The sequence below is a fragment of the Pimephales promelas genome, chromosome 10 (genome assembly GCF_988280905.1).
Source record: "Pimephales promelas chromosome 10, fPimPro1.hap1.1, whole genome shotgun sequence".
Lineage (NCBI taxonomy): Eukaryota > Metazoa > Chordata > Actinopteri > Cypriniformes > Leuciscidae > Pimephales > Pimephales promelas.
The window spans coordinates 35,133,276-35,155,119 of NC_142778.1; the positions used below are offsets into that span (position 1 = coordinate 35,133,276).

A 21,844-nucleotide genomic window follows, 5' to 3' on the forward strand; every position below is an offset into this window, starting at 1 on the left:
TAGACACTTGGGGTAACATGGGCCACCACAGTAAGGAGTGTTCTTATGTTTAAATTGAATAGTCATTGTAATTAATGGGGTTATTATTCAGTATTTTCAGAATCTTTGCACTCATTAAAACCTATAGGTTAGCTGAGTGAAGTCATTAAATGCATATTTCTGCTATTATGACACATCTTCAATTAAAATGGGCAATTAAACAAGTAATATTCATATGCATGTATGTGCGTAATTTACCTTTCAGATAAAGGTAAATGAAATGCTTTATCTGTCATGATCGGTCTATCACAATAGTTTGACACTTCAAAAAACATATTTCGCCATTCTACCCTATAATAATTATGAGATTACCACAGTAAATTCGGGCAAAAAAATATTCTATTAGTGTTACAAGTTGTGGACGTAACAGCATCACTCTTGACACTGCATGACGACAATTTTACTGATCAGATTCGGTTTGTAAACGACAAATGTGTGTATTTTATGTTGAAGTTGGAGACAGGTGACGGATTTCCCCATGCGGAGGACACACCCTCTCCTGGCAACTTTAACCACGAGTGCTTCCCACGGTGATGCGCAGTGAGTCTCGCGCCCTGCACGCGCACACGACAGCCTGTCCTGTTCACGCGAGGCTAAAGAGCAGCTTTCAGTGAGTGGGAAAGTAAATGGGATGAAATTTCCAGTCAGTAGACAAGCAGGTCGAACATTGAAAGCTTCTTAACCGCAGCAGGTGGAAAGAGGAGGAAGAGCTCGAGGAGGAGGAGGCGGCGCGCGCGCGGAGTGTAGGAAAGACCTCAGTGGTTTTATCATTTACCTGTGCACCTCATTTGCCACCTTTATTTTGCTCGTTCTCACGCTGTCTTCATAATGGACAGATGGACAGTGTGAAGAGAGCGTCACCAAACGTGGAAAGGCTGTTGCGTACGCACAGACCAAGTGCGCAAATGTCTGCTATGAGAATGGATAGAGACAGAAAGAGTTGGCACTCCTGGGAGAGCTCGAGCACGGGCAGAAGGAGTGCTGTTAGGGCGATGATAAGGGATGCAGTGCACGGACAGCACTGGACCGTGATTCTCCTGCTCTCGCTCGCGCTACAGCCGCAGGTAAGCCGCCGATTACGCGCTATTTTCAGCCACCTGGTTTAACCCGCGTTGATTTTTTTCCCACGGTCGTGAGAGTTTCAGTGCAGTGTTGGTCTTACTTTACAGATGTGTACAGGAGATTCACACCACACGAGTGACTTTCACGGGGCTCAACTTTTCAAAACAGTTCCTGTCAGTTTAGTTATTTTCTGGGCGCAGTCGGTTAGGTTCATCTCGCGCACAATTCGCTAACTATACCTTAAAGACGTGTTCAACAAAACACTAACGATACATTTGTGTGTGTATGTGTGTGTTGTGCAACCCCATAATAACGTGAAAAATAATGACAGTAATTATTATTATTATTTTTGTCGATGTACCGAAACCGATCGCCTAGCTGTTGCTATGGTTACCTTCTTTTGACACATTAAGCGATTTCTGACTAAACTTTTGCGATTGTTAAAATTATATTAAAAGCGATAATATACTTTAAAAACATCTTTCTTTAATACAATTTGGGAGGTTTTACCCTGAAATAGGGTGTCAAACCCCTGCAGGGTAAAGTAGCTAGTATGGTTTTTTTTTTTTGGCGGATTATACCATTTGGACAGTTTTACTATAAATACCATGGTTAAACTATGGTTAGTGAGGCACACCATGGTTAAATTGATGGTTAACATGGTCTTGCTATTAGTAACCATGTTTTATTATTAATATTATTTAAAACCATGGTTAATTTTCGAACCTATTATACTGTGGCGTTACCGTTTGCAGCCACTTGTTGTTCCATCTTTCTTTGTTGCTCGCTGCAATTGTCGCTCCTTTGGGCGTGTTGTCTCATTTTTCATGCAGATATTTCATTCTCATGCTCAGGTATGGTTTATTGCCAACAAAATATCTGGAATTTGTTGTTGCAAAGCATTGCTTTTAATATTTACTCTGTAACTAGAGAAATTAAAAACAAGGCTCTGCATATTTTGGGAGTGAAATGTTCTGGTGCATTTGTTCAAGAACGCATCATTTGGCTCCAGTGTATAAATGAGGACATTGCAGTGTTTTTCTGTTTAGACCGAGGCTTATTGTTAATTTCATTATGTTTACATCTGGCAGTGAAGTAGTGGCTATGGAGATTTTTATAAAGAGAAATGGGTCTCTTTGTGGGTATGAGATTTTGCTTTTGTTTGCATTCCCTGAAAACATTCACTGACTGTAATTATGCTGATGATCTATTTGTACCACCCAAATGGCTTAGCTGAACACATATCATCACTTTTTCAAAATATGAATCTCTCTAATGGTTTGAAAAAAGAAAACAAATTAGCATCAAAGCCATAACCATGTCTTTAATTATAGGATTCAAAGAAATAAGAATGGTAAAAGTTGCCTAGATGTGAAGTAATCCATTTAAACTTTGAAAATTGTATTTTATTTCAAAATATGCACACATTTGCTCTTATTTGTGTCAGAATATGCCAAAACAATATGTGAAAAATAAGTCAGATGTGTTGTTTCTCATCACATTGAGTTATGAATGATGCATGTATCGATGGCATATTGCAAGATTTTAATTAAAAATGGTGAAACTCCATTAAAAAAGTTGAGTAGTTCATATTACTGTGGGTCTTTAAATATATCGATTGCAAAACAGTTGTCAAATATGAAATGTTTAGCTACCTGCATCTTACCACGCCCTTTTTTCCTTGTAAAAATGAAATCGGACTCTGTAAGCTCCGCCTTCTTTGAGCTGATTGGCTATCATTTTGACATTGACGAGGCAGATCAGCATAAACTTGTCATCCTAACAACCCAACAGAGCGGTGCACAATGGGAAGCAGCAGAGCAGCATTAAGTATATCAAATATTGGAGGGGCAATTTGGCCATTTCTAATTATTGTTTTGGCTTGGGTACATTTCTGAATCGACTCCCAATGCTGTTACTCCAGGCTTTGAGCTCTCGGCTGGGGTTGTTGGTCTGACTCTTCACCTGCTGTGTGTGGAGGACAGATCTTGCATATGGAAACCCTTTGAGCTCAGAAACGACATGTGTGTTCTGGCGGGGTACATACCTGTCCTGACACTGAGGGCATGTGAAAAACACTTAGATTTTAGTTCTGCACTTTTTGCAATATGAGCTTTGGTTTTGAATGCTTTGATGGTTCTTGGATCAGAAGTGCTACAAAGCAAAGAAGATAGATGAGAATGGAAAGATATCTAGGGTTGGTTGGGCTATAAATAACATGGCTCAACCATAAGGATTGCCCAGTCAGTGACCTGAGGTCATTGAAGGAAATGTCATTGACCTATCCAGGCCAGTACTGCACTGGCACTACTTCTTATGTTCATCAATCATGATTAAGGGCGTTTATGCCACGCAAACATTTGGGACATTTGGGTCTAGTTGAACATTGTTGTTCAGTTTGAATTCTGCAAATTTATATGTCACATATTGTATAGCATATATGTCATTACATTCTAAAAGATGCTGGGTTGATTTAACCCAATTTTGGGTCAAATGTGGACAAACCCATATGTGTGGTTAAAAATGTAATTTAAAAATGTTACCCAAAGGCTGGGTTTGTCCATATTTGACCCAAATTTGGGTTGAAACAACCCAGCATTTTAAAACAACAAATTTGGGTCAAATATGGACAAACCCAAATGTTGGGTTAAAAATGTAATTTAAAAAATTTTAAATTACGTTTTTAACCCAACATTTGGGTTTGTCCATATTTGACCCAGATTTGGGTTGAAACAACCCATCATTTTTTAGAGTGTAGTTATAGCTTTACATCGGGTTACATGAGTTATATCTGGCTGTGTTGAAATTGCAGAAATTACTTGATAGTACTATGAATATTCACAAAAGGTCAGTTTTTTTTTTAAAAAAAAAGTCTCTTATACTCAATATAATTAATACAATTTAAAGTATGTTTTATTTTAATATATTTAAAAATGTGTTCCTGTGATTGAAAAGTTTAATTAGCCATTACTTCAGTCTGCCATACGCTTAATATGCTCATTTTGTGCTCAGAACCATTTTTTTTCATTATTATTATCAATGTTGAAAACAATTTTGCTGCTCAGTATGGAAAATGTAATAATTATTTTTTCAGGATTATTTGATGAATAAAAAGATCAAAAGAACAGCATTTTTATAACATTGTAAATATCTTTACTGTCACTTTTGATTTTTTTAAAAGCTGATTATAAAAGTATTAATTTCTTTATATAAAATCCTTAAAATTCAGAACGGTAGTGTGTATTAAAAAAATATAATATATATAATCTTGCATACCTCATGCCATTGTTTCCATAAAAAAATGTGTTTATGAATGAAAGAGTTATCCTATCGCTGTTATCTTATAAACATAAAGATTTCTTCCTGAAGCATATATAAATATGTTGCTATTACTTGCAAATGTTGTCGTTTATTGTATTTGGTGCCAGTTAAAGTAATGTAAAGATTGACCCAACTGGGCCAGCTGAAAATCATGATCTGTTTAGCCTGAATTGATGGCTTAAATATGCATGTAATTAGTGTGCCAGATAGACCAGACTGTGTGTTCTCAGTGCTGTGTTGGATATAACGTCTTGTACTCAGTCTTCTAATGGACTTTAGCAGTTAAGTCCATTAGAAGTTGGGAGATAGCCATTTTAACAGTACGGCCATTCATGCTTTGTGGGAAGTATTAAAAAGTGAAATCAAGAATAAATCTGGTTAAAATCAGAAATGCAAGATAAAACACTGTTAGATTCTGATGATAATACAGTATCAGTCTGTCAAATGTAGTTGTCCCCTCAGTAGTTGAATAGCAGCATGTCTTTGTCTGTGATAAGTTCAGCTTGAGTCTTTGAATGTCTCAGTAATGAGCCCTGTGATGCAGCTCCACCAGAGAGACTGCTGAAATACAGGTATGTTGGGAATGACCCTGGCAGAGGATCGAGGGAGAGGAAGAAAGAGAGATGGAGAGTGATGGCCGGTGGTCTATCTGCCGAGTGTTTGATGTGTCCATGTTTTAGGAGCAGGAATGGGACAACATGCCATGATGGAACAATGGGAGGGCAGTACAGCCATTCAGCGGTCCGGCTCAAACGTAGGGTCACGGGGAGAGGACAGGCACCACTGAGTCTTACTGTCTGACACGGCTTGGAATGTCGTATTCGCTGGAGAATCAGTGTGTGTGTGTGTTTGTTTGTGTGGGAAAGAGTGTGTGATGCTTCTGTTTTTTCTTGCATTTGCATATGGGAAATACATCAAGCACTGTAGACATGGTCAAAAATAGCTACTCTATATAATAGCTAATGAAGCCAGGGTCTAAAATACCCCTCTGCAGAGTTTTACAGCAGTGTGTGTGTGTGTGTGTGTGTCAAGTCCCCTTTATTTATATAGTGCTTTTTAAAATAAAGCTTGTATCAAAGCAGCTTTACTGTGATAACATGAAAATAATGCAAGAAGAAAAAAGAGTCAGTCCTGCTTAAAGGAGTAGTTCACATTTAAAAAGACTTTTGCTGATAATTTACTCGCCCCCATGTCATCCAAGATGTCCATGTCTTTCTTTCTTCAGTCGAAAAGAAATGAAGGTTTTTGATGAAAACATTCCAGGATTTTCTCCATGTAATGGACTTCAATGGGAACCAAACGGTTCAAGGTCCAAATGAGAGTTTCAGTGCAAACTGCAAACTGTTCAAAGGGCTTTAAACGAATCCAGACGATGAATAAGGGTCTTAGTAAGTGAAACATTCGTTCATTTGATAAATAAATAAAAAAGTTTAAGTTTTATAAGCTCCAATGGTCGCCTTGCTCTGTTCTGTGATGCACGTTTGTGACTCTCCTATTCGAACTCGTTTATCAAATGAACAAATCTTTTTTTGTGTCATTTGGTTCATTGAACAAACAAAATGAACAAATTGACTCGGGAAAAGCTCGAATACACTCTAAAAAATGCTGGGTTGTTTTAACCCAACTTTGGGTCAAATATGGACTAACCCAGCCGTTGGGTTAAATTTTTACATTACATTTTTAACCCAACATTTCGGGTTTGTCCATATTTGACCCAAAATTGGGTTAAAACAACCCAGCATTTTTTAGAGTGTAGGAGTCACGAACGTGCGTCACAGAACAGAGCAATGCGAACATTTGAGCTTATAAAACTTAAACTTCGTTTTTTTTTTTCTTTAAATGAGCGATCGTTTCGCTTGATAAGACCCTTATTCGTCATCTGAAATCATTTAAAGCCCTTTGAACAGTTTGCACTGAAACTCTCTTTTGGATCTTAAACCATTTGGTTCCCATTGAAGTCCATTATATGGAGAAAATCCTGGAATGTTTTCATCAAAAACCTTAATTTCTTTTCGACTGAAGAAAGAATGACATGGACATCTTGGATGACATGGGGGCGAGTAAATTATCAGCAAAAGTCTTTTTAAATGTGAACTACTCCTTTAAGTAAATTCAGTGATGCTTTATGTTGTGTGTGTGTGTGTGTGTGTCCTCTCCTCCTTAAGACAAAAAGAATGAATAAAGGAACAAAGGAAGGTCTGAACACAATAATGAGAGAAGGACAGATCTGTTCCCAGGTGAAAAAGAGAGGGAAAAAAGAATGACATGGAAATGTTTCCCTCCTGGGAGAGATGGAGAGAAAAGAAAGGATGGGTATTGATATAAAAAAGAATGGAAGAAAGAGCGCAAGGGGATGAAGAGTAGAAAGTAACTAACACGAGGGATTAAGGAGAGAAAGTGTTAGAGAGAGGCAAGACACGAGGAGAGAAGATGGAGATAATGAAGTTAAGTGAGCATGCAGATGAAGAGGGTGATTATAGCGAAGAAGAGGACTGTCCGTTTACACACACGGGATTTGCTTTGAACCAATGTTATCGTCTTTTCGGATACAGAGACTAGAGTCATTAACTGTCTGGATGAAGGGGGACTCGTGAGAATTGTGTTTGTGTTGTTTAAAGGTTGTTAGATGTCAAGGAAACGTCATTGTATACCAAAGGAATACGTCTGTAAAAAATTTGAATGTCATGTTTTATTTTGAATTCACATATTTTACTCAGTCCAAACCAGCAGGGCCGTTGAGGATTACTCAGAGCAAGTTCATCTGTGTTCATGCAACCACAGTGCTTTTTTTTGTTTTGATTTTGTGGTAATGCAGTTGAGTGCTTTTCAATCTCCTGAATCTTTCCCAAAAAAATCCAAATTTTCACACACTCTGTTATTTTAAACTCTATAGAGTGCCGAAGTGATTACGTCACTTTCGATTGGGTTCCCTCGATCGAAAAGCAATACATTTTCCCCATAGACTTTTGGAAAATCGCAAAAAATAAGATCTGTGTTCAACAAAGAGTTGTGACCCTTACACGTTTTTTATAACCTTTACAAGTTAATCCAAAATGTATACATTTTGAAGCCTATATAAAGTTTTAAAAAAAACACAAGCAGACACAATAAAGTTTAAAAAAACACAAGCAGGTTATAGAGCCAGACCGATATATCGGCAGGCCGATATTATCGGCCGATATTAGGCATTTTCCAAACTATCGGTATCGGCAGTTATAATGGCCGATAAATGAATATTTCAAAAATAAAATAAAAACAGACGAAACACGCTTGAACCATGTCACGAGTGTTGGAGTTGTATAGTTTGTCCACCAGAGGGCACTCTACACCGTTCCTGTTGGCAACACTCGTTGAGTTGGTCACGAGACATACGTTGCTTGAATAACAATTAAAAGAACATTCCCATCAGTTCTCTTAACTCAAATAAGCATGACAAAATTTGTGACTATCATGTCCAGTTTAAAAAAATAAATAAATAAAATATCGGCCGATATATCGGAATATCGGATTTTAAAAAACAAAAATATTTGTATCGGTATCGGCCTTCAAAATCCTTTATCGGTCGAGCTCTAGCAGGTTATAACTGGTGTGTTTTATGTCATAGATGACAAATGACATTAATTTTTTTACGTGAAAATATTTAGAGGCTTTGTTAACCACACACCTTATTTCAGACGATTTAGCAAAAACCCATTATTATACTACTTAAGAGCCTCAACAAACTTAGGTTGATATGTGTGTTCCCTTCTGGCACATGACAAATGCACTTTATTAACATAAACAAAAAATGTAGATGTGCAACTGCATTAAACTGCTATCTTATAGATTAGATTTCATGCACTCCCTGTTTATTTGACCGTGCTGTTTTGATCTCCCGTAGGTTGTGTGTGCGGTGGGCAAATTTGAGGTGGAGATTCGACAGTGGCTGAACCCTCAGGGCTTTCTCCAGAGTGGTCAGTGCTGTGACCCCCAGACCAGCGGGGGGCAGCGCTGCTCATCAGGTGATCAGTGTGACACCTTCTTCAAGGCCTGTCTGAAGGAGTATCAGACTCGAGTTTCACCGACCGGCACCTGTACATACGGCTCTGGCAGCACACCTGTCCTGGGTGGCAACTCACACACCTTACATCAACACAGAAATGAGGGAAGTGACAGCAGAATTGGACGGATTGTTATCCCATTTAAGTATGCATGGCCAGTGAGTACAACTTATTTATCAGTTTGGCAAACACCGCTGTAGTGAAAATTTAGTTTCTATATAGATTTCAAAGTATTGCTGAACACACTTGGATGATCTGCAGGTTTTTCTGATCTTTTATCCAGACAATAGTGTGTGTTTGAACATATCAGGGGGATATTTTTCTAAAGAGCAGCTGTCATGTCACCATTAAACTGTCTCACCTCTGCTACCCTTATCATGCAAGTCCTTGAAGGTAAACCATGTAATTTACAAAGAAAAAATAAGATCCAGATCACCTCTCCATCTGCCATGGGTTGAAAAATACAATTAGATGAGCCAATGTTTTGTTTTTTTTAATACGCTGAAAATGGAGAACAAATGACACAATTTAGGGGTATCGAAATAAAGGTAACTTTTTTTTATAGCAGAGGCACAGTATTTACAGTTTTCTTTGAAATCAACCTACTAATATCTTATTTATTGATTCTTGTCTGTATGTTAAAGGAATAACATTTTGTCCTTTACTCGTCCTAATGTCCTTCTAAATCCAGAAGATCTTCTAAACTCAAATAAAGATATTTGTAATAATATTTGAGAGATTTCTGTCCGTCCATTGAAAGTCCATTAGAGTAAAACGTTCATAAAGACTCTTGAATTAAAAATTGCTTTATATGCATGGGCTTCTTTTACAATGTTTTGGTGTAACAGACTTAAAAGGAGGGATAGATATCTGTAAGTTCCCTATCGTAGTCACTTCGAGTTACGTCAGAAGTGACGGAGATTGGGGGTTTCGCATAGAAAGCCAATCCTCTTCGAGTATTAAAACACGAGCCAATGGCATGCAATGCCTTGGGGCTGCGGAAATTTGCATAGCGTACTCCGCCCTACTCCGTGAGTATAAAAGGAGGAAGTGAACGCAACCGCAGTATGTTTTCGCTTCGGAGCCAAGAGAACCTCTTCACTCCTGAAAGCACTGTTCAAGACTCTTCGAGACGAGCGTCCTCTTCAGTGTTGGTGTGACGGCGGTACCCAGCGAGATTCTGCATCGCCTGCGATCTGAGCAGTGGTCTGCCAGACTTTGCGCTTCTCCCTGGTCGCTTCAGCGCTGAAAGAGTGAATTTCCTCCTCTCATTGAAAGAGCTGCACGCGCACGTCTTTTTAAAGACGGTTCGCCCGTGCTCTTCTGGGTGTGATTGATTTCTGTCGTCATCTGATGGTCACGATCGCTGCTTTGTATGCCTGGGCATTTCAGCATGCAGCAGCAGCGTTCGTGGATGACTCATTTTCCTTCTGTGGGAACATGACCATCTCTACACTGAGGTCGAGACTCAATGATCTCACTTGAGTGAGAGTCCCGGTCCCCCCCGCTCGATCGGTTTCCTCCATAGGGGGCCCGTCGACCCGGGGACCTGGTGATTTACGGTGATGGTGTGGGATAAGCCCCGACGATTTCTCGGGCCACGCCTCCCGCCTCAGTGCGAGAGCCAGCGAGCGTTAGTTCGATTCAGTCGGTTGCTTCTTCGGTGGCACCGGCTGCTTCGGGCAGCGCTCCAGATGATGATGCGATGTCGATCACAGCATCACTAGGCGGGCTTGACTCCTCGGGAAGTGAGGATGCGGCCGCGTTGCCTCCCTCGGGAGCGTCAGCGCCGCCGTGTCTGATCCCGCGATGATGGCCGTGCTATCTCGGGCGTCCGTGAGCATCGGGTGGGGGTGGAACTCCGCCCCTCCCCGATCTCTCGCGGCTGAATAATTGGTTTTTGGGTAACGCTGCCGCCTTACGGCCACCGCCAACCCCAATTTCCTTTTTTCCCCGAGTTGCATGCGGAACTGACACGCACTAAAAAATAAATAAATAAAAAATATATAAAAAAAAAAAAAAAAAGCGTGCTTAGTTCCCCGCCCTTCCTCCCCTCGGCGATGCGGCTGTCTGTGGGTACGCTGGGGCTCCCCCGGTCGACCGGCGGTTGCTCTCAGATGCCCCTCCAAAGCCTATGGGTTCTCGTCGTCTATGGCGGCGCGATTCTGTAGAGCGGCGGGACAGGCAGCCTCCGCCCTGCATATGATGAGCACCTACAAAGCTAGCTGCTCAGGAATGTGCACGAGGAGGTGACGGACCAAGCGAGCTGCGAGCCTGTCGCCTACCTTGTCCTTAAACGGGTCACGGAGGCGGTCGCTCGCTCCCTTGGTCAGATGATGCCCACCGCTGTGGTCCAGGAGCATCATAATGTTCGGCGGTGCGGTCCAGGACTTTGCCCAGCACTTCTCGACCGCCTAGGAGCAGACGAAGGCGGTTTCTCTGCCCCGACGGCCAGCTGCTGCCTCCAACCAGCCGTCGGCTCGGACGCCTCCGCCAGCTCGCCGCCGAGGACGCCCCCCTGCGGCTCCCTTCCCTCCCACGCGGCCCCAGCAGCAGCCTTCAGCCGGTTCGCGTCGCGGAGGAGGCCACAGGTAAGCGTCCCAAGAAAAGAGCCCCCCCTCAGGCCGCGTGCCCCGCTAGATGCCAGGCGAAGCGATGTTCCTGAGGCGGGCCGCTCAGTGATAGTGTCATGGTTTTTCTCAGGAGGCGGTGGCAGGGCCCCTCCTTCCCCGGTGGAGGGCCGGTGGAGAATCTTTTGTTCTAGCTAGCTCCCTGAGCTGGTTGAGGAAAAGCTGACACTGTCATTGAGCACACAGACTGGAATGAGCGCGCACGACGTCCAGTGCGTCGCCCCGTTCATTCCTCTCTGTCTCGGAGGGCGCGGAAGGGTGCGTGTGTCGTCCCCGGGCTACGCCAATCCCTTCCCCCTCTGTCGCCAGACCCCCGGCAGAACAGACCCCCGTGGAACGCTCTGCCTTCCCTGGTCTCTTCTGTCGGGGAGCGGGTTTCGACGGTGCATCCGGACGGGGTAACTCCTGCACGCATGTCGGTCGACCCGCCTCGCTGCCCCTCCGGGGGGACGTCTGTGGTTCGCATGACCCCGTTGGCTCACTTCCTGGAAGCCTGGCTAGCGCTTCCCGGGGTTCCCGCTGGGTCATCAGAACGATCGGATTCGGCTACGCGATTCAGTTCGCACGGTCTCTTCCCCGCTTCAGGGGAGTTCGCTCCACGATGGTTGGTGGCAATGCCCCAGTCTTGAGAGCGGAGATTGCGACCCTGCTGGCGAAGGGTGCAATCGAGACGGTCCCTCCAGCCGAGGTGAGGTCCGGGCTTTACAGCCCCTACTTCATTGTCCCCAAGAAAGACCGGTGGGTTACGACCGATCCTGGACCTGCGCATTTTGAACCGTTCTCTCCATCGACTACCGTTCAAAATGCTCACGGCCAAACGCATTTTCGAATGTGTTCGGTATCAGGATTGGTTTGCAGCGATCGACCTGAAGGACGCGTACTTCCATGTCTCCATTCTCCCTCGACACAGACCGTTTCTTCGGTTTGCCTTCGAGGGCCAGGCATACCAGTACGCCGTTCTCCCATTCGGGTTAGCTCTGTCCCCTCGCGTCTTCACGAAGATCGTCGAGGCAGCCCTTGTTCCCCTTCGCGAACACGGGGTTCGCATCCTGAACTATCTCGACGACTGGCTGTTACTAGCACACTCTCGAGCTCAGGTTTGCGAACACAGAGACCTGGTGCTACGGCACCTAGCCCGTCTGGGCCTTCGGGTCAACCGGGAAAGGAGCAAACTTTGCCCCGTGCAGAGGATCTCTTTTCTCGGCATGGAGATAGACTCGGTCGCCATGTCCGCGCAGCTCACGAACGAGCGCGCGCACTCACTGCTGGCTTGTCTTCGACAGTTCGAGGGCAAGAGTGCGGTTCCACTGAAACTATTTCAGAGGCTCCTGGGGCATATGGCATCCGCGGCCGCGGCAACGCCGCTCGGTTTGCTTCATATGAGACCGCTTCAGCTGTGGCTTCGCGATCGAGTCCCGAGGTGGGCATGGCATCGCGGCTCGCTCCGAGTTCCAGTGACTCCGACGTGCCGCCGATCCTTCTTCCCGTGGTCGAACCTCAGCTTTTTACGGACAGGGTCCCTATTCAGCGAGTTTCCAGGCATCTCGTTGTCTCCACGGATGCGTCTACCACGGGTTGGGGTGCCATGTGCAATGGGCATGCAGCCGCCGGTTCCTGGACAGGAGCCCAGCGCCTCATGCACATCAATTGCCTCGAGCTGTTGGCAGTACGGCTCGCCCGGCACCGCTTCCGAGCGTGCTCTAGGGCCAGCATGTGCTTGTCCGCTCAGACAACACTACGGCAGTAGCGTACATCAACCACCAGGGGGGGTCTACGCTCGCGCCGGTTGTCGCAGCTCGCCCGCCACCTCTTGATATGGAGTCAGAAGCACCTGAGGTCCCTTCGTGCAGTTACATTCCTGGAGACCGGAACCGGGCAGCCGCGAGCTGTCCCGGGCCCGTCCCATCTCCGGCGAATGGCGACTCCATCCCCAGTCGGTCCAGCTGATTTGGGACCAGTTCGGGGAGGCACAGTTAGACCTGTTCGCCTCTCGGGACTCGTCCCACTGCGCCCAGTTATTCTCTGACCCGCGGCTCTCTCGGCTCGGATGCGCTGGCGCACAGCTGGCCACGGGGCCCACGCAAGTGTGCGTTCCCCCAGTGAGCCTCCTTGCACGGGTGTTGTGCAAGATCAAGGAGGACGAGGAGCAGGTCTTGCTGGTAGCCCCCTACTGGCCCACCAAGACGTGGTTCTCCGAACTCTTGCTCCTCGCGACAGCACCTCCTTGGCCTATTCCTCTGAGACCGGACCTACTCTCTCAGAGACGGGGCACTCTGTGGCACCCTCGTCCCGATCTTGGAGGCTGCACGTGTGGCTCCAGGACGGGACGAGGCAGGTTTGAGTTCGCTGCCACCTGCGGTGGCGGCAACCATCACTTCCGCAAGAGCGTCGTCCACGTGACACCTTTATGCGTTGAAGTGAAACCTCTTCGTCAATTGGTGTTCTTCTCGCTGAGAAGACCCCCGGAGATGTTCGATCGGAGTCATGCTTCCTTCCTGCAAGAGGGGTTGGAGCGCAGGCTGTCGCCCTCCACCCTTTGGATTATGTCGCGGCCATTGCCGCGTCTCATGATGCAGTGAAAGGTAAGTCTATGGGAAGCATGACCTGGTCATCAGGTTCCTGAGGGGAGTGAGGGGGCTAAATCCGCCTCCCTCCCCTCCTGCCCTCTGGGGACCTCTCAGTAGACCTGGGTGCTCTGCAGAGGCCTCCCCTGGAGCCTTTGCAGTCGGTAGAGTTTTTGCCCTGTCCTATGTGACAGCACTCCTGATTGCATTGGTATCCATCAGGAGAGTAAGGGACCTGCACGCACTCTCTGTTGACGAAGTGTGCCTGGAGTTCGGGCCGGCTTACTCTCACGTATTCCTGAGACCCCGGCCTGGATATATGCCCAAGGTTCCTACCACTCCCCTCCGGGACCTGGTGGTGAACCTGCAAGCGCTGCCCCTGGAGGAGGCAGACCCAGCCTTGGCACTGCTCTGTCCGGTACGTGCTCTCCGCACCTATGTCGACAGAACGCAGTGTTTCAGGACCTCAGACCAGCTCTTTGTCTGTCATGGGGGGAGCCAGAAGGGAAGGGCTCTCTCAAAGCAACGGCTGTCCCACTGGATAGTGGATGCCATTGCTTTGTCTTACCAGCAGCAAGGCCTTCCGTGCCCCCTTGGTGTGACGGCCCATTCCACTTGGAGTGTAGCCTCCTCTTGGGCTTTAGCGCACGGCGCCTCGCTAACAGACATCTGCAGAGCTGCAGGCTGGGCGACACCCAACACCTTCGCCAGATTCTATAATCTGCGAATTGAGCCGGTATCCTCTCACGTACTCGTTTCGGCCAGTTCTGGATCCGCTCAGGTGTCTTCGCTTGCTCGCCACTCCACTCCCCGGACTGGATAAGTGCGATATTTCCTCAGTTCTTCCATTGAAGTCTTGAGTCCTCCAGCACCGACGATGCGGGCACCACTGCGTTGCTCTGGATGCTAGCTAGGTGCCTCCATGCGCACGGTTCCCCATGGTAACCGTCTCATGTGTATTATCCACTGTAAGCCTCTCTGAGCATGTGTCTTCCCTTGGCAAGCCATCTGCCACCCCTGGAGTTTAAATCAGTAGCCACCTGCGGTTGGTACTCCAGTGTTCCATATGCGTTCCTATGTGGCCATATGTGTATTCTTAAGTCCTCCCTTCGGTAGGCAGCTGGTAGCATGTCCCCTTCGGGATATGTTTCCCAGTGTACCTTGGTAATCCTGTGTCAAAGTCGGATCCCCAAAAAAAAAAAAAAAAAAGAGGTAGGGCTCGGGGGTTCAGTCTTTCGCAGGGCACTGGAAGACAGCTTGAAGATGGCGTGATGGCACAGACCCCCAATCTCCGTCACTTCTGACGTAACTCGAAGTGACTACGATAGGGAACGTCTCGGTTACGTATGTAACCCTCGTTCCCTGAGTAGGGAACGGAGACGTTACGTCTCCCTGCCACTTCTGCTGTATCGCTGGGTAGAGGCCGAGTTCAGTCTTGGCTCCTCAGCGAAGACATACTGCGGTTGCGTTCACTTCCTCCTTTTATACTCACGGAGTAGGGCGGAGTACGCTATGCAAATTTCCGCAGCCCCAAGGCATTGCATGCCATTGGCTCGTGTTTTAATACTCGAAGAGGATTGGCTTTCTATGCGAAACCCCCAATCTCCGTCACTTCTGACGTAACGTCTCCGTTCCCTACTCAGGGAACGAGGGTTACATACGTAACCGAGACGGTTTCATTAAAACTATGTTCATTTGTGTTTTTGCTAGGGCTGACGATTTAATGCATTCATTTAACTAATTAGTTATGGGAAGAAATTATGAGTTAAAATTATTGACACAAGTGCTGTTTATGTCCCAGATAGATTTCTACGAAGTAAATATTGTTATATATTAAACACAATAGTGTCTGCTTTTGCTCGATTTTTGCCAATATTACAGCCAGAACAGATTTGTTGTGCGTCCCCGAGCAGCACACAGTGGAGTTTCGTTTGTGAATAAGTCCACGTTTTGAGCAAATCAGTCAGATCAAACAATAATTCAATCAATGGCCCATTCATAAAGAGAGCCATTTACTTCATTCCCGAATGAATCAGCTGTTTGAATGAATTAATCACTTACTCATTTATACATTTATTGCAACCTACTGGTGGTTTTAGATCCTTATTTACAGTATAATTTAATTCAAAAATTATTTCAAATTTCTATATAAATGAAAAATCCTCTAAATGTAGATTCCCCGAAAACATTTCAATTCTGTCTTCATTTACTCATCCTTATAGCCTAATAGTTTGTGTTATAAATTCGATGTTGATTGAAAAAAACAAAAGGCTGTAGTTTCTCAGCCAAATTTGATGTGCGATTAATTAATTGCCACCAGTGTTGTAGTACTCGAGACTCGGACTCGTCTCGGACTCGGGACCATATTTTAATGGTCTTGGTCTTGTCATGGACTCGTGTCCATTTGGACTCGGAATTGACTCGTACTCGAACATTTTTTTTTTAGGACTCGGAATTATTCCCGAGTCCACTCGAGTTCAATTAAAAATATTTTTTCATGATTATTAATGTATGTTAATAAAATATTTCTTTTAATTGATTGACACGCCCAGTGATTGGTGATTTTCTAGTGCGCAACTACGCATGACAAATTGTAATAAAATTACTTTTAACACCACCTACTGTGTGGCCTTTTTACCCTAAACTGATCATATTTTTTAAACTCTAAGTAAATTCAGTAAAAAAAACAAAACAAAAAAAAAAAAGGATTTCTCTAAGTAAATAAAAGTAAATAATGAGGTAATCAACCCTCACTGGTCTCGGTCTCGACTCGGACTCGACCGTCTCTGGTTTCGGACTCGACTCGGACTCGACTCTCTATAGACTCGGTCTTGACTCGGACTCGACCGTCTCTGGTTTCGGACTCGACTCAGACTCGACTCAGACTCGACAGGTCTCGACTACAACACTGATTGCCACATTATTTAATTGATTAAATTTAAAAATGTAATCACTTGACAGCCCTAGTTCTTGAAGATAAACGAAAGTCTTCCAGGTTTGGAATGACAAGAGACTGTAAACGATGACAGAATATCCATTTTGGGGCAAACTAGCCCTTTAAGAGAAACTTTTTCAAAGTAGATGAGCCTATAGAAGCATCTGTTTGACTCGATCTATTAACAGCAAATTTGGATTAGAGTCTTAAAGTGATTTCTTTAAAGCTGTATAAGCTGCTGCGCTGTTTCTTGGCTCGCTGATAGGGAAGTTTTAATTTAACCTTGATCTGACCTTAGTGGCATTACGCTGAGCATATGCTGGCGGGCGAGATGGTAGGCATGCTGTGCCAGGGATCGTACTGAACCTTGAGTTCTGCGCTCAGTGTTTGGCTTGCTCCAGCCTTAGTCTTTAAACTGATTATGCACTTATTGATTAGAGCGGATAGATAGAGTGTGTGTGTGAGAGAGAGAGAAAAAAGATGAGGGTGAAAGATTGCAGCACTACATTTCCTTTTAATTGTATGTGTGTAGTGGTGGCTGAAGATAAGAGTGTCTCTGTAACATAATGGGTATTGTTCTGGTCCTATAATTTAATAAGGCCGCTGATATTTCATATAACAGCACTCGGTTACTTCAGTGTAGTACTACCAACATTGTAACCAAATGATTTTCGATTGATTGATTGGAGCAAAAATAAACTATATATTTGATCATATTTTGTCTGAATTTGTTACTCTATCCCAATCGCAATATTTCTGCCAATGAAAGTAGTTTGGTTTCAGTGTCGTACAGTTTTCAATTGGTTAAGTCAAACCTGAACATCATAATTTAAAGCTTGTTTATTTCTCCACTCCTCTTCAGTTTGTGTTTATTTCCTCTGTGGTCAAAATGTGTCTTTCTTACCCTCCCACTGTGTGTCATCATTTCCTGGCTCTTTCTTATATGAAACGTGTTTATTCTCTCTTATTGGCATCATTTTAGTAACAGAACAGAACAAATGGGCCATTAATTGTTGACTTAAAACAAATCTTTCATTAGGCCACTGTGATTTAATACTGGTGTGATTTTATGATGCAACTTCATAAAAAACGAAACGTAAAAGCAAGATGCCCAAGGCCCCAAGAGGGAAACCAACTCTTTTGTTTGTCTTGTGGTTGAGACTGCTAAGTCATCACATAATGCTAATCTTATGAACAGAATCTCAAGGGAGGGGTTGTGGATATCAAAATCTTTGATGAGTCACAGAAACCCCCAATAAAAGAAGGATGAGTTTCATGACCCATCTCTCTCATGTGAAACATTACAAAATACTCTTGCTGTGATTAAACTGTCTGGTGCAGTGCTGCATTACAACCAGCTTTAGGCCCCAGAATCCCTTCAAAATAAATTGCCAGCTCTTGGAGAGTGATAGGATGGTACAAGTAGGGTTTGCTATTTTTTTTTAATATATATATATATAAATTGTAACGCAGTTCGTTGTTGCAGGACTTTAAAGACTTTATGACCTGCCATAGAACAGTTCCACCAGAGTATATCTTTCTATTTTTACATGCTGTGCTGTCATTCTTTTGAGCATTTTCAAATGCCATACATCAAAATAATCCTTACTCTCCCAATTTGAAGGCTATGTTTGTATTAAATCAATAGATAAATATCTCAAAAGTGCAAGAAACAAAAAGAAAAACAATTAAAAAAAAATCTTCATATTTTATTCAATACAAAAAAAATGATAAATGTCAACCTCAAACTTGTCAATGTGAAAAACGTGCATAAAGCAATTTAAAACTATACAGAATTGATTTGAACTGTTTACATAAATTAGTTTTTAAGATACACTCATTCAAAAAAGGGGGTAAAAACGCCATGTAAAATATTCAATTACATTTGTGGTCAAACAGATAACATTTTGCTGATAATTTACTCACCCCCATGTCACCCAAGATGTCCATGTCTTTCTTTCTTCAGTCGAAAAGAAATTAAGGTTTTTGATGAAAACATTCCAGGATTTTCTCCATATAATGGACTTCAATGGGAACCAAAAGGTTCAAGGTCCAAAAGACAGTTTCAGTGGAGCTTCAAAGGGCTTTAAACGACACCAGACGATGAATAAGGGTCTTATCAAGTGAAACGATCGCTCATTTAATAAATAAATAACAAAGTTTAGTTTTTTAAGCACAAATGCTCGTCTTGCTCTGTTCTGTGATCCGTGTTCGTGACTCTCCTGTTCGAACTCGTTCATCAAAATGAAGGAATCTTTTTCCGTTCCGTTTCGTTGAATGAACCAAATGACTCGGAAAAAGATTCGAACAGGAGAGTCACGAACGCGGATCACAGAACCGAGCAAGGCGAGCATTTGAGCTTATAAAACTTAAACTTTGTTTTTTTTTTAATGAACGATCGTTTCGCTTGATGAGACCCTTATTCATCGTCAGGAATCATTTAAAGCCCTTTGAACAGTTTTCAGCTGGCACTGAAAGTGTCTTTTGGACCTTAAACCGTTTGGTTCCCAATGAAGTCCATTATATGGAGAAAATCCTGGAATATTTTCATCAAAAACCGACTGAAGAAAGAAAGACGTGGACATCTTGAATGACATGGGGGTGAGTAAATTATCAACAAAAGTTTTTTTCAAAAGTGAACTACTCCTTTAATGCACAGATCAGATGCATTGAAGTGTGATATCACTCTTAGAAAAAAGGATTCTATATATGTAGCATAGGGAAGTTCTTTACTCAACTCCAAAGGACATTTTATGCTAAAAAAAGGTTCAATAATGACAAGAAAGAACATTTTTGGCACAAAGGTTCTTTAAAGGCTATTATTCATTCATATATTACAATATTCTGCAACATTTAGTAGTTGTTATTAAATTATTGTTTATTAAACTGTTGTAGTAACATTTCAATCATGCAGATTTTTGGAGCATAAAAGCTGAAATGTCACTCTCCGTGTGATATTGATTAATTACATTTTTTAACCACCATATCTTGAATTTTGTGATCATTCACATGCATTGCATTTTAGGGGTTCCAAATACGTAGCGCTTTAGAACCTTTTAAGGTTCTATATAGAACCTTTTCTTCTAAGAGTGAGTATATGCCGGTCTGTGTGTGAGAAAAATGTGGAGGAAAAAATGCTGGATCAGTTTCAGGGCAGGGCTGAAGGTTCAGGGAGAGGGAGTGAATGGATTTCTGTGGGCATCAAGGTGGTGAAAGGACAGTATTATCTGTCCATCTTTGTGTGGTGGTTTATGGAGGGAGGGATGGTATCAGGATCCCACAGCCTCAGGTGAGGAGACAAACAGGTGAGCACAGTTATTATGAGGAAAGGTGAGCTGTTCTCTCTCTTTCTTCTGTTCTCCTCCGCTCGCTTTCTGATCTTCCCAGCCTCTCCGTTCACGCTGTAAGTGTCGGTTCCTGAGTGATGACCCACACACTGTGTTTCACCGTTTAACCGTGTTGTCATACTGTAACGTATTGTGTCTCCATCATTGTTTAGCGTTTCCTGATTAATGGTGCCGTGATTGAAGCTGTTGGCTTTCATGTGGTCGCACATTAAATGAGATCATCACTCTCGCTTTCTTCCGTTGTGACAAGAAAAGACGAGAGGAGGGCGTCTATGATCGGGTGTGGAAGCTGATGAGTGTGAACTCTAGGTCGGAGGTTTTGTTGATGTCTTCATCTAATGCTGGGTCAGATGAGCTGGGACTGGAGGTGAATTGTAGTTTTATAGGGGACTACTGCTCAGATATTTGAATAATCTCCATTCAAGGAAAGCATGAACAACATTGTAATCATTTTAGTCCATAAGCAACATTGCAATCACAGTAATTTATAGTCAAAAATGTCCATTACAAAACTCGATTCACATGTTAATGACGATTATATCTTCTACCGATTCGAATCAGTTCACAGATAAATAATTAAATACATTTTCTAAATGTTTGTTAATCAATCAATAGTTTATTTCTATTTAAAGGAGTAGTTCATTTTCAAAAAACTCACGTCCATGTCATCCATAATGTCCATGTCTTTCTTTCTTCAGTCGAAAAGAAATTAAGCTTTTTGATGAAAACATTCCAGGATTTTTCTCCATATAATGGACTTCAATGGGGACCAAACGGTTCATGGTGCAAATGAGAGTTTCAGTGCAAACTGCAAACTGTTCAAAGGGCTTTAAATGATTCCAGACGATGAATAAGGGTCTTATCAATAATTTAATAAATAAATAACAAAGTTTAAGTTTTATAAGCTCAAATGCTCGCCTTGCTCTGTTCTGTGATGTACGTTCGTGACTCTCCTTTACCATTATAAATGGTCATTTTTGACTGGGAGCAAAAATATTTTCGTGCATGTATTGAATCTTTAAATGCAAGAAATGTGGTCTAATATACTTTGTTAATAAGAAGAAATCTTCTATATGGATTTTTCACAGATGTTTTACCCATATTTGGAATTACATATTTTATTGTATGATGTTTTTTATGGGTTGAAGGAAACGTCTGTGAACTTAACGGAAAAGGTAATGGTAATTTTATGCCAGGACGTGATCCCTTTTTCTTTGGGTTATTTTCTCACAGTGCAGTTGGTGTGTGTTCAATTTCCTGCATGTTGCTGAATTTAAACGAGTGTGATGGCTAAGTCTTGAAGGTTATCTGATGAAGATTGGATTTGTACTCTCTGAGATATTTAAAGCAATTTATCACTGTCCCAGCAATACTCTGGGCTCTGTGTTCATGAGCAGTAGTTGTGGGTTGTAGTTACTCTACATCATTTCTTGATTGAGTGTATGGGTTTTTATTATTATTCAATGTGATTACAGTATGGCTAACGGTTCTCCTATAGGAAGCCTGATGCTGCACACTTTGTTCATTAGTGACCCTCCACCTCATTTATCACCCACAGCTGAGGTCAAACCTCAGAGCAGATTTGATTAGAGGACCGCAGCCTTTATCAACTAGGATACTAATTTTAGTAATTTGCCATTTAGCTGACAGCTTTAACCAAACTTTTCTTTTGCTTATTACAGGAAAAGTTTCTCCGTGTGAAGTTAATGGGTCAATGAAATGACTTAGGGTTCGTTTACATGACACAAAAAAAATATCATGCATATTAAAGTGTCCATCGCATTGAGTAGCAGGTCATTTGAGTACTTTTTGTATACTCTTTTATGAGTGCTGTGCAATACTTCTTTTCTTTCGCATACTGTTTTTCACCTACTATATAGTAGGTAAATGTTCAATTTCAGATGCA

General features: G+C 43.0%; 1 protein-coding gene across 2 annotated transcripts in view; it reads left to right on the forward strand.

The window, feature by feature from the left end:
* Nucleotides 1-517: 517 nt before the first annotated feature.
* The window catches only part of LOC120487589 (uncharacterized), a 62,900-nt gene continuing 41,573 nt past the window's right edge, over nt 518-21,844 (forward strand). For both annotated transcript variants that reach the window (XM_039683815.2, XM_089116528.1), the window contains exons 1-2: nt 518-1,103; nt 8,303-8,620. In XM_039683815.2, the coding sequence (XP_039539749.2) occupies nt 876-1,103; nt 8,303-8,620 (546 nt within the window). In that variant the 5' untranslated portion in view covers nt 518-875. The remainder of the gene's footprint in view (nt 1,104-8,302; nt 8,621-21,844) is intronic.